The sequence below is a fragment of the Malaclemys terrapin genome, chromosome 12 (genome assembly GCF_027887155.1).
Source record: "Malaclemys terrapin pileata isolate rMalTer1 chromosome 12, rMalTer1.hap1, whole genome shotgun sequence".
Taxonomy (NCBI): Eukaryota; Metazoa; Chordata; order Testudines; family Emydidae; genus Malaclemys; species Malaclemys terrapin.
The window spans coordinates 32,747,195-32,763,033 of NC_071516.1; the positions used below are offsets into that span (position 1 = coordinate 32,747,195).

Genomic DNA, 15,839 nt, shown 5'->3' on the forward strand with positions numbered 1-15,839 from the left:
TCTCAGGGTTTCAAGCCGTGCGGGTCCTGCCTGAAGCCTATGCCAAAGGGAGACCCACACGACTCCGGTCTGAAGTGCCTGGGAGAGTCACACCAACCAGACAAGTGCAAAAACTGCAAAGGCTTAAGACCAAGGGCCAAAAAAGAGAGGGACTTTAGGCTGAAACTGCTCCTTATGGAGTCAGCCCATTGTCCCCAGCCAGCCCAGGTGGCATCCAACCCCAAGCCCGGCACTTTGGTGCGGAGTGCACCAGCCTCAATAAGGGTCGCCATGGCGCCAAGAAAGGACTCGGGCTCCAGGGACCCCCAGCAGAAGGGCTCCAGTGCCGAAGACCTCCTCCGGTGCAAGTGCCTGTCACCGCTCCCATTCGCCAGTGCCACACAAGAAGAAGAAGACAGAGAGAGGGGGCTCTCCCACTAAAGTAGTGGAGCAAGCAGGCACCAGCGGGGTGTGTCCCACATCAGGACACCCAGCTCTGACTCTGCCGACACCGTTGACTCCAGCCTCGCGGGGAGGTCTGTCGGGTCCGGTTCTCGTGGATTTCCTGGTAATGGAGCAGGAGTGTTGGGAGGAGGACATAGATCTTCCTTCCACACCGGACTCCTTTGAGGCAGCTATGGACCTCATAACGATGATGGCGCAGTCCCTGGCCCTGGCGCCGCAGAGAGGCACTGTGCCCTCAAGAGGCAAGCCAACAATGATGCAGCAATGCTCACCCTCACCTTCAGCTGAGGGACTTGTAGCCTTTTATTTTAGGTGAATTTTGTAATGTGGTGTTACACCACCGTGGGCTCGACTCTGGTGGCTACAGTTTCAAGCTTAACAGAGTGAAAGCTACCTCTGCTACTTGCTTCAGATCTAGAGTCTCTAGGAACACATAAAGACCAAGGGTAATGGCCACACAGACATTCACACGTACAAGGTCTAGTCTGTTTGACAAGTTTTATTCAAGTTACAATTAAAGTTATGAATACTCAAGCATATAGGAATTCTATACAGACCTATGCACAAGTTATACTCACATCCTTAACAATAATGTTAGGGACTGATGGGTCTCTCATGGATTGATCATCAGTAGAGGGATGGTTCCTGCTGGAATTTTCCATAGGGAGCTCAATTTTCCTGCTCTGGACACCCTCATTTTATAATGCGATTCTGTGTATACCTACATTCGGTGCATGTCCATAAAAGTGTCAGCCCTCTTTTTTCCTTATTGGTCTGATGTCCTCTAGAAACTTAAGGGACCTCGATTTCTACAGGTTTTGTAGGCTCTCTTTATTCTCATTAGCATTGATGCACAACCTATACCCTGTGGTTAAGGCACATGTTGGAGACAGATGCGACTTTACAGCATTTTTATGATTTAAAATTAATCTTCTGGCTAATTTTTCGCAATATTGCCACTTGGTACCTCTTTTCCCATAATCTTAGGGCATCGGGTTAGTCTTTGGTCACTTACTTACGTCAGCATTTCTTATCGCCAAGGCCTGAAATAGCTAAGCTAAAAGCTTGCAGGCCTCAGCCTACAGGCCTTGCATTTCAACCCTACTTACTTAGTTACCTAATACATGATTATTCCCTCTATACTGATCAATCTTATACTTCTATAATCCTACAACGTAACTCTATTTAGCATAGAATGATTATATATAACATAACATGTTAGTTAATCATGACCACACAATAAATGAACAATGAACTAAAATCATTGGCTATAGGCTGCTGTCGGAGCACTGGCTCTGCCTTCCTGATTCTGTGCCTCTGTCTCAATCAAGGAGCAGATTAGACCAGCCTGGAGGCTGCTCTAGCTTCCATCTGCTGACAACAGTCCAAAGCGGCCACCTGCCAGCTGGGAATAGCTAGAGCACAGTTGTGGGTCAGAGGTTCCTGGGGACTCCCTGATGCTAGACGTATCCCCAACAAGGGAGTTAGGGCTGAATGCCATCCACACAGCACTAAGGACAGAGCAGGCCAGAGAGCTTGGCCCAAGGTGCTCTTTAGCTAGCTATCTCCTTGTGACTTGGGGTTTGTGTTTGTAAATGACATGATCGGGAAGAGCATCACTTTCACTTAGCAGCCTTAACTGTCTGAAGGGAAGGTTTTGTTGATTGAATATTAATGTAAAAGAGTACACTGGGGAATGAATGGTACATCCATAAAGGGCCTGTCCTAGAAAGGTCTAATCCTCTGTCCCCCATGTGGAGATAGCCTTCATCCATGGTCAGCCTGCATAGCACCTGGAGGGCTCTCATGTAAGGCAGGTGTACCTGCCTTAATGGAATCTCTTCTGCATAACTCCTGCCTGTTTGCTATCCTCGTGCACTTGCCGAGAGAGCCAGGAGCTCTGGCATAGCTAATACCCTGGGTTGTCTTTCCGGTAGGAATAGTGCAGCTTTGGTAGAAATGCACAAAACCTGAGCCACAGATAGCCATGTGTTGTGGTCTTTGTGAAAGCTGAGGTGGTGCGGGACAAAGCCTCTCTAATATCAGGCACCAATACAGTCCACTATATATGACACACAGAAACCCATGCTTTGCCCTTTCCTGATTCTCAGCCCTTTGCTGTGTGTTCTTAGGCTCCTCTGAAGAAAATTCCTATCAATAAACTCATAAAGAAAGAGGATGAGTTTGAGGAGGAAAAGCCAGAGTTGGAAGAACTGGATTGGTGGTCTAAGTACTACGAGTCCTTAAAGGAAATGAGCAACCAGGTAATGGTCTGTCACTTCCTTTGTCCCTTATTGGCATGAAAGCCGCAAGATCAATGGGAATTAAATATCGCAGTACTTGGGTGGATCCGACCCCTCAGCTCTGGCCCTGGTCTCAGCATTTCATTGCTGGTTTGCGTAGGCAGCTCCCTGCTCAGTATGCTGACTGCTGAGAATCCCCTACCCACCCTGTGGGCACCTAGCTCAGGGCTGAGGGTTTGGCTGGGTGGCAGGGTGCCCAGGGGTTGGTGCTGCAGTGCTGAGAGAATTTGGCCCGAAGTGCCTATGTCACTTCTGAAAATGGGATTTGGGCTCAAAAGTCATGTCAGCCTGTCTCATTGTTCACTGGGCAGCTTTGGCTAATGAGCTGAACCCAGCAGCATGTAACTACTGATCCCAGCTGTGCCCCCCCACAATAGTGTTAATCAATCTAGTAGTGCCAGCACAGGTGCCAACTCCGTGGGTGCTCTGGGGCTGGAGCACCATGGGGACAAATTAGTGGGTGCTCTGCACCGGCAGCCAAGCTCCCCTCCCCCTGCCCCAGGGAAGCAGGGAAGGGGCGGAGTTGGGGCAGGGACTTTGGGGAAGTGGTTGGAATGGGGGCAGGGAAGGGGGGCGGGGCCTCAGGGAAGGGTGTAGTCGGGGCGGGGTTGGGGGCAGAATGGGGTTGAGCACCCACCGGTGGGAGCAGAAGTCGGCGCCTGTGTATGCCAGATAATAATGTGATAAGGGGAGGGGCTACTCTGGCATGAAATGGGCTAGGACCATTCGCCAGCTGAGCAATGTGGTAACGGGTGTGTGTTTCAGTGCAATAGTGACGAGGAGGACGGGGACAATGACGACCCGAATGAGGCAGGTGAGTTCTTGGACCAGCCAGGCACACACATTTGCTGGCATTCTCAAATCCCGACCTGACGTCAGATGACACCGCACATGCTGGTGCTATATTTCAGCCAGCTGTTCAATTGGCAGCAGAGAGCAGACCCCAAGCTGATAGCACTGGGGGCTAGTGAGATTGCTGCTGGGCCGTTTCCCTGGCGCACACAGATTGTGCCCCTCAGTCTGATAAAATAGCGATTTCATCAACAGATCTCCGACTGCTTCAGAATCTGATTTTTGTTTTACTATACCCAAGCCCTGACACAGCCCCTCCCCTGCCCCTTTCCTACTCTTGCACCAGACACACCATTTGTACAGTAGGCAAATAGTTCTGCTTTCTGTACCAAGTCCTCAGTGACTTTTTGTCGTCTCTGTTGCTGGCCTCTGTGCTCTGCAAATGCCCCATGTTCTTCCAGGAAGCTAAATAGTGGAAATGCTTTTCGATGACAGTTCTTATAAGACATTGATTATCATGTAGCACAATGATATTTTATCATGTTTTCAAACGACTGTCTGAAAGCCAAAGCTATTGATGAGATGATGTCATGGAGTGACGTACAAATCAGAGAGAAAAAATACCTTGTTTGGAGAAGCCAGGACATTTCATGATTTCGTTAATGCCCTTTGTAGATGGAGGGAACTTAAATGTGGACTCTTTTGATGTGGAAGCGGAAAATGGAGTGATAGTTGAAGCTGAGCCAGTGAGGCCCAAAAGGAAACTCATAGCTACGCTGCAGGTAAGTCTCCGAGGGTGACTGATCTGCTCTGTCTCAGCTTATTCCCTCCTGCTCCTTCTTCTTCACTGTCCTGCCAGCTGTGACAGCACAGATCCTAAAGGGGCAAAGCTAATCAGAATGCTGACACTCAGCCCTACCATCTGTTCACATGCACTGATCCGGCTCGGTGCTGAGTGCCCTCCTCTCCCTTGGACACTGTCCGAAATGCCATAGAACCAGGGCGGGAATGGGGGAAATCATCCTTAGATCGCATTGACTCTTTCCTTCCCTTTGGGGAGGCTGAGCTGGAAGGAAAGAGCCGAAATAACTTGCAGTTTATTTCAGATCTACAACTCAGAGCTGGAAAACGAGTTTGATAATTTTGAAGACTGGCTGTATATCTTTCCGCTTCATCGGGGGAAGGCGAATGAGGATGAGGATGGAAATGAGGATGAGAACTTTGTGGGGAAGTATAAGGTACTGTGTCATTTGAGTGCCATTCATGTTGTGCGTGAAATAAAAAATGACAGCAATGCATGAAAGAGGGGAAAGCAATTAGCAGCATAAGAACATTTTAGAACATTTTTATCTGTTTATTCGTCACTAAGAAAGAATTGGGATGCTAAATTCCTTCATTATAGCGTGTAGTCAGGAGGAATGCCTTGTAGAAGTTTCATGCCATTCCTTGGGCACCAGGGAACCGAAACAAGCAGTAGGCACTAGGGCAGTGGTCCCCAAACTGTGGGGCGTGCCCCCCACAGAGGAATGTTCGGGGGGGCATGCGGCGGGGTCAGGGCCAGTCCCCACAGGGGGTGGGGAGGGAGTGCCACATAGTTCTGCTCTGCCCCCAGAGCAGCTCCGGTCCCAGCCACAGCTCCACGTTGTCCCCAGCCACAGCTGCAATCCACCCAGCCCAGCTCCAGCCCCAGCCCCAGCTCCACTCTGCCCCCTGCTCCATCCCCAGCCACAGCTCCGCTCTGCCCCCTGCTCCGCCCCCAGGCCAGCTCTGCCCTCATTCGCCTTCAGCCCAAGCTCCTCGGCTGAGCGAGCTGTGCAGTAGCGGAGTGGGGGCGCAGACAGATTCCGTTACTGATAAGGGGGTGCGGGCGACAGGAAGAGTTTGGGTACCACTGTGCTACTAGGGGATGCATGTGTCTTAACCACAGACAACAGTGGCTGTGCCCACCTCTCCAGTGTCTCAGAGCTCACAAAACCGCCTCTCCCTGACATTTGGGGCCTGCCAGCTTTAGTTTAAGGTCTGTTTGAGGTAGTGTTTAGCTGTATTTAGTGCTCTGTTACTGCTGAGTGTTTATTGTCTGTCACTGGTGAAACTTAGCCTGGATGGTGCCGGCCTAAAGACGGCTTAAATAATGTGCATCTCTCAGTATCAAGGTAGTTGGAGGGGAGGGCATGGATCTGCTGTGTCGTGTTGACACCCAGGGCTATGAATTAGCAGGTAATCCTCAGTGCTGGCCTGTGTGGACTGAGTTCTGTTACCCTCCTCCCTCTGATTGTTTGTTACACTTGTGTCACTTGTCTTTAGATGGGAAGCTCTCTGGGATAGGGACTCTGTACAGGTCTTGGCTGGCACCTCTGTGTGCTACCATGACACATAATTAGTTGGAGTCTGGTGGCACCTTAAAGACTAACAGATTTATTTGGGCATAAGCTTTCGTGAGTAAAAACCTCACTTCTTCGGATGCTTATGCCCAAATAAATCTGTTAGTCTTTAAGGTGCCACCAGACTCCTTGTTGTTTTTGTAGATACAGACTAACACGGCTACCCCCTGATACTTGACATAATTAGTTATAATTCATACTATTACTTTGAAAGTCCTTCCTTCAGCAGAGGCCTTTTCCACTCACCCATGGTCTCCTGAAGTGTCCGCTTCCGAGACTGACTTCAGGGGAGTGGTTAGGAGAGGTAACTGTGAATAGCCTGGCTCCCTGCCCTCCTCTGCAGCCAGCCCCAGGTTGTCATGGGCTGGGGGTAAGTTCCCTGCAGACTAGCCTGTCTCTTAGGAAAGAAGATCAAGTCTGCTGAGCTGAGTGTGTGGGGGAGGCCCTGACCATCTCTTTGGGAACATAGCACATTGTGTAGCGCTATCTTGAGAAGCCAGGGACTGTGTGGTCTGGCACAGGGCACAGACAGACACGTAATCTGCCAGTTTCAATTTGTCACAATTAAGGCGGTGCTACGGATTGAATCCTGGGCATTGCAATTTGCTTGAAATATTTTCTCTAGCAGAGTATTGATCCCTACAATGTTGCTGTTCCTGTTCAATGTCTCCCCTGCAGGGTTCATTCTTCGTTTATCCTGCTGAGGAGGCAGGTACAGAGCACAAGATCTCACAGGGGGTTCCCAGAAACAGACCCATCAAGGTGCTTGTCCGAGTTTATATTGTTAAGGTAAGTGACTGCAGTGAGTCCTGGAGACCTTGTCCAGATCAGCAGCTAGAGAATCCCTGGCCAGCTCACAGCCTGTATTCATGGAGCCAGCAAAACTGGGACTGGAGAAGGCCTTGCTATTGGGTCCCAGCTAGTCACTCCATTTCCAGCCAGCTGTTTGGGCCATAGCAGCATTGGTCCCCAGATAATCTTTTCTAGAGCTTTGTCCAGTTTAGAGTCTAATGTCTGAAGTCCCAGGGTTTCCACCGTCTTCCCTTGGGAAACTACCTGCCCACTCCCGTACCTCCAAGGGGCACTGGAACTGCTGATGGGGCATTCCCCATGATCTGCCTAGAGGTAGTACCTGAGAGATGACCTGGCAATTCTGTTCTCACGCTCTGGCTAAGGGCTTCCGTACTGATACATGACTAGCGAGTCCTTGAGAGATTCATCTGCTGCCTGTGACTGACAGGATCAGAGGTCTCAGTGCTCCGTCTCAGAAACTCCTCTGCTGCCCTGTGCCCTGCACTTGCTCTCTCTTGGCCTGGGCGTCACGGCTGGGGCTGTGAATGGCAGCCCCAGCACCTCCTGTCTTGTGTATTTTAGGCAACGAACCTGGCTCCGGCAGACCCCAACGGCAAGGCAGATCCCTATGTGGTGGTAACACTTGGGCAAGAGAAGAAGGACACAAAGGACCGCTACATCCCTAAGCAGCTCAATCCTGTGTTTGGAGAGTAAGGAGCAGGCTTTACCTCGGGTCAGGTTTAATGGGAACAGCCTCTTCCCTGGTGCATCTTGAAAAGGATGATGGCTGGGTCGTTGCACAGAGTCAACACTTTGGGCTCAATGTGACATCGGGGGTCCTTTCTCTGTCCACTGGAGACTCTGTTACATTAGCCCGTCGGTCCCACACATCAGCAGCTCCGAGAGGCTCTGCCCAGGGCTCCTGTAGGTGCACTTGTCTGACTGGCCTTCCACTCATCTGGGCAGAACATCTGGGGTGTTGACTACAGGAGCACCCCTAAATTCCATACCTGATGTACGGGCAAAGCAGCATAGGAGCCTCACCCCTCTAGAACCTACACTCAGGAGGGAACAGAGAGCAGGGAAACCCCTTCTTCCAGGGGGAAGAAAGGAGAGCCCCAGGCCTCTTCTCGAACAGCAAGAAATGGTGAGGAGAAAGGAGACCCCAGGCCCCTGGCAGCCAAAACCAGGGGAGCATTACACATAGTGACAGTGCAGGAACATCTGTGTGTTTGTCACTCCAGTGGGGACACTCGCTGTGTTGCTGCTGCTGACTTAGGATCATGGGATTCAGAGCTTGGCCATGATTTATGGTGTCTGATCTCCAAGGGAATCCTTGGGGCAAACATTTAGAAATGGAGGGCAGAGTTCCACACCCATGTGCTCCTGGATGTGCCCCCAGGTTTGCACACACAGTCAGGGTGAATGTGGTGCAGATGGCTCACTGAATTGTACCCTGGGTGGAAAACTTAGCTTGTCCAAAGAGGGGGAGGTAACGGGAGGCCATTGTAACCTGGCAGCCTATTATAACCCACTGTCATTGAAACACAGAATAGAGTCACCAGAATGATGTACAATGAGCTGTTTGAAGTAAAAGGACCTGCAGATCAGGGCTGCCCGGCTCCTGCTGAGGTTACAGAACCAGGTGTGTCCAGCCCTGTGCGTAGCAATGTGTTTGGAGCTGGGAACTAGACAGGAGAAGGTGCTGCCCCTTCTAGATATTTCCTTTCTGGCAGCTTGCTCAGGAGCTGGCGAGTTCTGTGGGGCAGGAAGACCGGAGCCTCACCAGCACTGCGCCCACAGACATGGGGTTCTGCCATCAGACCCGGGGCAGGGAGGAAAACATGCTTGATTTCCAGCATCTCTGCTGACCGAGCGTCTCTTTGCTTTGTATTCAGAGTTATGGAACTGAGCATATCCTTTCCGATGGAATCAGAACTCACTGTTTCAATATTTGACCACGATTTGGTTGGGTCTGATGACCTGATTGGGGAGACGAAGATTGACTTGGAGAACCGATTCTACAGCAAACACCGAGCTAACTGCGGAGTGGCTTCCCAGTATGACACGTACGTTCCAGACCACGGGGATGGCATATACGACTTTCTTGCATAAAATCATCCATGTTGAGGCTAGAAGGAACCCTTATGACCATTTAGCCTGACCTCCTGTATTACACTGGCCAGAGAGTTTCATCCAGTGTTTCCTGCATCCAGCCCGTCACTTCTGGATGAACTCGAGCACTCTAGTTACGTAGTATGGAGCCCTGATGATGTTATGCTGGCTGGTGCTTATGGCTGCTGTCAATCATAGACTTGGGTCATGTCTACACTAGCACTTATGTCAGCAAAACTTTTGTTGCTCAAGAGTGTGAAAAAAAACTGCCCCGCAAGCAACATAAGTTTTGCTGGCAAAAGCACTTGTGTGCACAGCGCTGTGTCAGTGGGAGACACTCTCCGGCCAACTTAGCTACTGCCGCTCATTGAGCTGATTTTATTATGTCGACAGGAGAGCTCTCTCCCGTCCGCATAACGCGGCTACATGAGCGATCTGACAGTAGCACGGCTGTATTGGTACAGCTGTGCTGCTGTAAGCTTGTAAGTGTAGACATGGCTGAAGGTTAAAGCTTATGGGTGAGCTAAGCACCTTTTGTTCAATGTAAGTGGAGGGAGCAATTAAATGCTCCGTTGTGTAGTGACAGCTGAAACAATATAAGCCACTACTCAAGGCACTGGCAGGATGGCAAGGCCTGAGAAGTTATGTGAGCTGTGGGGTTTCCCTGGGGATTGACTGCAAATGCAGGGCCTGGGGCATGGGTGTGTGAGAGGCAGAAAGCCAGGAGGGAGTGAGAGAAGCTGTGGGGAGTGTGGCCCTGGGAGAAAGGGCAACAGGACTCTCTGGAGAGATTCTTGGTTCTTTGTCAAGGAGCTGCAGCCGTGTATTTCACTTAGGTGTCTGCGTGCCCAGCGCACTGAAGCCAGGGAATTTTTCTAGCAGTATGTGTGGGGGAGGGGGTGGGCACTTGTGCCTTGTGCTCATAGTCCCTTCTCTGGCTATATCAGGCGGCACCACCTTAATTCCTCTCAGTTCCTTCCTGCCTAGTGGAGTCTGCCAGAGGAGGCAGCTCTCACATCCCAGTATAAATATTATCTACCATGGCTACACCAGGAGAATTCTGTATGTCTGAACCTCCTCTTCCCTCCCCACAGAGATGGCTATAACATGTGGCGAGATGCTTTCAAGCCCACACAGATCTTGGAGAGTTTGTGCAAGAAGAGCTCTCTCCCCTCCGCAGAGTACAGGCGGGAGGAGGTCAAAGTGAACAACAAGATCTTCAAGGTCCCTCCTGAGGCTTTCCCTGAAGGTACCGTGTGTGTCTGGGGGGAGAGTTAACTCCAGGTGTTTTCAAGGGTGACCAGCTCTTGCCTTCTGTCAGCCCTTTAGCTGTGCGAGACTCATGTCTCTGGTGCACGCTGAGCCCCTCTCTCCTCACTGACCGGACCAACCACTCAGCCACTGTTAGCACGTTCCGAGGAGCTCCAGTAGCATGTTCAGAGCTGCACCGACCACACAAGACAATATGGCCCCTGAACCAAGGAGTTTACAGTTGAAGGGCTGATTGTGAACCCCTTACTCACTTTGGTGAGCAGTCCCTGATGTGAGTTTACCCACAAAATATGAGTAACTGCTCACTAATGTGAGCGGGGTTCATAATGTGACCTCTAATTAGACAGAGAATGGAGTTATACCAAGTGGGAACGTGGCCCAGACTGTGCAGTCCAAACACAAATTCCTAGCTGGTGCTTGAGCCCCTGGACCAGCTGCCCTGCTGAGCATCAGCCTGTCACGCAGACCATGTGTGCTAGGTTTGGTTTGATTGTTTCTTTTAACACTCCCCCTGAGAGAGCTCTGCTTATTTTTCATTTAAGCTACAACGGACAGTCCCTGTATGCAGCTGTTTGACTAGCTCTCCATCATTGACACTGACAGTTCTCCTGACTGGGTTTTCTTTGTGCTTTTATTTTCCATTATCCTTTATCTCATTCAGGCTTATCTAGATTGTGCCTGAGCCATCTGTGCCTCATGCATGCCCCAGTCTCACTAACACATGGAGTAAGGCTAGATTTAGCTGCATAGGCTGAGCTGAACATGCAGAGTTTGTATTATCAGCATATGGAAAACACCATAACCCACTTCTCCCAACACCACATATGCATGTGAAATGCAGCCTCCCATGAGAGTGTCCTGCTGGTCAGCAGAGATCTGGTAGTTGAACTCAGCCAGAGGGCAGGGATCCTGCTTTGGGAGTTTCGGTTCCCCCACTTCTCCTGTTCTGGGGGCGGGGTAGTAGGTGCTCACTGTCATTTTCCCATGTTTCTCTTTAGTCGGATCTTTACTCAAAAGATTTCTCCACCACACTGCCTTCCTCAAAAGCAGCTCCCTGGGACTTTTAACCACTTCTCCTCTACACTGCTCTCCCCTTCTTCTTTGTCCCATTCCGTTGTTCTGTATAGATGTTTGGTGTGCTCGGATGCTCCAGCCTTCTCCCTTACAGCTCTAGTAATCATTGTTGACCACATGTCTTTAGATCCTTCTGACTGGCTGTCTTGTGTTCTAGAGACCTTTGTGAAAGACAAGAGAGAAATGGACGACGAGACTTGGTCAGCATATGATGAGCAGAAGGCTTTGTATGTCCTGCAGCACTGGGATGAGATGCCAGAGTACGGGCACAAACTGGTCCCGGAGCACGTGGAGATTCGGGGCCTTTACAACGCAGAGAACCCCGGGCTCGTGCAGGTGAGACGAACACGTTTATTCACACCGTAGTACCAGTGTGTTGTAAGCCTAGTAAAGCTCTTTGGGCCAGCTGGTCGCACCCTTAGCCAGAACTTCACCGTCTCCTCCCTGGGGCTTTGTCCAGTCCAGCGGGAACTGTCCCAAGCAATGGAGTTCCCACCTCTGCCCTTGGCAAACTGTTCCACACTGGACTAGAGCTCATCAACAGCAAAGGTTTCCTGACATTCAGCTTCAGTTTCGCCCTCCATCTCTTCCATGTCTTGTCTACGTTTTCCTTTGCTCCGATTTGTCCGGCGACTCCTACCTATACCCCCTGCAGCACCATGGGCAATTCCCCACCATATCTTGGGGTCACACCCTTCAATTGTTTGTCATTTTTCTGATAGTGAAGTGACCATCACTGAACTCAGTAAACCATTGCCTTCTCCTCAGAGTGCAGGGCTGTTCATCCTACGGACAGCAGCACACTGTACTTGGAGAGCAGTGTGGTCTAGTGAATAGGGCACTGGACTGGGAGTCAGAAGACCTGTATTTTATTCCTGGCTCTGCCACTGCTGCTGTGTGACCTTGGGCAAGTCACTTCCCCTCTCTATGCCTCATTTTCCCCTCCCAGTCTTTGCCTGTCTTGTGTCTTTAGATTGCAAGCTCTTTGGGGCAGGGGCATCCTGACACAGTGGGGCCCTGAGCTTGGCTGAAGCCTCTAGGCACTGCTGTAGTACAAATAATAATAAAAAACTATGGACGCAGCGATCAGTTAATAACTTATTGATAAAGTGCAACCACTTCTGGGGCAGAACCTGGCAGCATTTTAAAGTGAGCAACAGCACTGCTCAGTGGCTTCAAGTAAGGAGCTGAAATTAGACAGAATGTAATGTAGAGAGGCATACGCCATCAATTTTAAGGCAAGAAGGAACCATTATGTTCATTTAGTCTGACCTCCAGCATAGCACAGGCCAGAGAACCTTGCCAGGTGATTTCTGTTTGCTGTATCCAGCCCAGTAACTTGTGACTGAGCTAGAGTAGGTCATCTGGAGAGAGACATCCAGTCTTGAGCTAAAGACTTCAAGTGAGAGAGAACCTGCCGCATCCCTGGGAAGTTGTCCCAGTGGTTAATTATCCTCACTGCTAAAAACTTCCACCTTATTTCCAGTCTGAATTGATCTCGTGTCAACTTCTAGCCGTTGGATCTTGTTCTGACTCTCTGCTAGACTGAAGAGCCCTCATCTATCAGCACTCTTCTCTTCATGTAGGTGTGTGTAAACCACCTTGTAACAGTCTCTTTGCTGAGCTGAATACCTTGCAATCTGTTAGTCTCTCACTATATGGCAGGTTTTCCTGACCTCAGATCATTCTTGTAGCTTTTATCTGAACCCTCAAAGTTTTCGACATTCTTTTGGAAATGTGGACACCAGAACTGTGCACGGTATTCCTGTAATGGTCTCACCAATGCCATTTAGAGAGGTAATGTGCACCTCTTTGTCCCTACTTGATTTCCCCTGTTTATAAATCAAAGGATTAAATTCATCCTCTCAGCCACATCATTGCACAACGAGCTCCTGTTCAGATGGTTATCCGTAAGGACTTCTTCAATCTCTCTCAGTCCCTGTTTTCCAGGATAAAGTCACTTATCTTGATTGTGTGGCCTGCATTCTTTGTTCCTCGATGAAGGACCTTATATTGGTTGTATTAAAATTAGGGCTGTCAAGTGATTACAAAAATTAATCACAATTAATCGCATGATTAATCGCACTGTTAAACAATAATAGGATACAGTTTATTTAAATATTTTCTACATTTTCAAATATATTGATTTCAATCACAACACAGAATGCAAAGTGTAGAGTGCTCACTTTATATTTATTTTTTATTACAAGTATTTGCACTGTAAAAAAACAAAAGAAATAATATTTTTCAATTCACCTAACACAAGTACTGTAGTGCAATCTCTTTATCATGGAATTGAACTTAAAAATGTAGACTGATGTAAAAAAAAACTGCATTCAAAAATAAAACAATGTAAAATTTTAGAGCCTGCAAGTCCACTCAGTCCTACTTCTTGTTCAGCCAATTGCTCAGACAACCAAGTTTGTTTACATTTGCAGGAGATAATGGTGCCTGCTTCTTGTTTACAATGTCACCTGAAAGTGAGAACAGGTATTCTCATGGCACTGTTGTAGCCGGCGTTGCAAGATATTTACGTACCAGATGTGCTAAAGATTCATATGTCCCTTCATGCTTCAACCACCATTCCAGGGGACATGCGTCCATTCTGATGACGGGTTCTGCTCAATAACAATCCAAGCAGTGCAGACTGACGCATGTTTATTTTCATTATATGAGTCAGATGCCACCAGCAGAAGGTTGCTTTTCTTTTTTGGTAGTTTGTGTTCTGTAGTTTCTTCATTGGAGTGTTGCTCTTTTAAGACTTCTGAAAGCATGCTCCACACCTCATCCCTCTTAGATTTTGGAAGGCACTTCAGATTCTTAAACCTTGGGTCAAGTACTGTAGCTATCTTTAGAAATCTCACATTGGTACCTTCTTTGCGTTTTGTGAAATCTGCAATGAAAGTGTTCTTAAAACGAACAACATGTGCTGGGTCATTACCCGAGACTGCTATAACATGAAATATATGTCAGAATGCAGGTAAAACGGAGCAGGGGACATACAATTCTCCCCCAAGGAGTTCAGTCACAAATTTAATTAACGCATTATATTTTTAACAAATATCATCAGCATGGAAGCATATCCTCTGGAATGGTGGCCGAAGCATGAAGGGGCATACGAATGTTTAGCATATCTAGCACGTAAATACCTTGCAATGCTGGCTACAAAAGTGCCACACAAATACCTGTTCTCACTTTCAGGTGACATTGTAAATAAGAAGCTGGCAGCATTATCTCCTACAAATGTAAACAAACTTGTTTGTCTTAGCGATTGGCTGAACAAGAAGTAGGACTGAGTGGACTTGTAGGCTCTAAAGTTTTACATTGCTTTGTTTTTGAGTGCAGTTATGTAACAAAGAAACAAAATCTACATTTGTAAGTTACACTTTCACGACAAAGAGATTGCCCTACAGTACAGTATGAGGTGAATTGAAAACTACTATTTCTTTTGTTTATCATTTTTACAGTGCAAATATTTGTAATTAAAAATAATACACACTTTGATTTCAGTTACAACACATAATACAATATATATGGAAATGTAGAAAAACATCCAAAATGTTTAATACATTTCAATTGGGTATTCTATTGTTTAACAGTGCGAATAAAACTGCGATTAATCACAATTATTTTTTTTTAGTTAATCACGTGAGTTAACTGCGATTAATCAATAGCCCTAATTAAAATGTTTGCTATTTGTTTGAGGTCTGCTTACCAACCGCTCCAGATTGGTCTGTATGAGTGACCTGCTCTCTTTGCTGTTTACCACTCCACCAGTATTTGTGTCATCATCACACTTCATAAGTCATCATTGTATATTTTCCCTTAGATAACTGATAACTTGATATCTTGGCAAACCCAAGTCAATATTTTTAATTTGACGAGTCCTATTTTAAAAAAATACACTACCAATAAACATGTTGCTTGGTGCTTACCACATAACATCTTATTGATTGAGTCTGGTAGCAGCAGTTCCATGCTTTTGCCCAGGATTAATCTCAGGCCATCCTGTTTGCCTTCTTTAAGTATTGGCACAACATCAGATTCCTTCCAGTTCTCTGGAACTTCCCCAACATCATCTGTCCAGACAGCAGTTGAGCCACTTCTTTTAAAACTCTTGGATGCAAATTGTTCAGATCTGCTGATTTAAAAAAAACAACATAATTGCCCCAAAGGGAACTGTAGAAGGGTTTGGTTGGGGTCGCCCCTCTCTGGGGCGGCTGGGAGCCAGGCCGCCTCACTACTGAGGTCCGCTGAGTCAGGGAATTAGTCAGGTGAGGCAGGAAACAGTCAAGGGCTCAGGCCCTCAGGCAGGGGCTGAGCAAAAATAGTTCAGTATAACGAGCCCAGGCCCTGGGTCAGGGCAGGGCAGCAAGCAAACAGGAGCTCAGACCCTCAGGCAGGGGCTGAGCAAATAGTTCAGGATCAAAAACCCAGACTCTTGATTCTGAGCATCTGGGGTGAGGGGGAGACTGCCACCCGTAAGTTGGGTAGCAGGGGGGACGCAGGCCCGCCCACTCCACTGCGTCCCAGCCCAGGGCCCTAACAGCGGCAGGCAGCCTGCTGCTGTGTCAGTGGGGATCCTGGCCGCAACACACTGACATAGGCTCTGGGTGTGCCGCAGCCAGACTAGGGTCGGCTGCCCCCGGGCTACTTCCTACCTCCC

The 15,839-nt window shown here is 48.4% G+C and overlaps 1 protein-coding gene across 2 annotated transcripts in view; it reads left to right on the plus strand.

Moving 5' to 3' along the window:
• LOC128846629 (fer-1-like protein 4) overlaps positions 1–15,839 on the plus strand; it is a 144,901-nt gene that overhangs the window by 111,744 nt on the left and 17,318 nt on the right. For both annotated transcript variants that reach the window (XM_054045862.1, XM_054045861.1), the window contains 9 exons: positions 2,577–2,708; positions 3,513–3,561; positions 4,215–4,321; positions 4,646–4,777; positions 6,599–6,709; positions 7,295–7,422; positions 8,611–8,781; positions 9,922–10,076; positions 11,331–11,509. In XM_054045862.1, the coding sequence (XP_053901837.1) occupies positions 2,577–2,708; positions 3,513–3,561; positions 4,215–4,321; positions 4,646–4,777; positions 6,599–6,709; positions 7,295–7,422; positions 8,611–8,781; positions 9,922–10,076; positions 11,331–11,509 (1,164 nt within the window). The remainder of the gene's footprint in view (positions 1–2,576; positions 2,709–3,512; positions 3,562–4,214; positions 4,322–4,645; positions 4,778–6,598; positions 6,710–7,294; positions 7,423–8,610; positions 8,782–9,921; positions 10,077–11,330; positions 11,510–15,839) is intronic.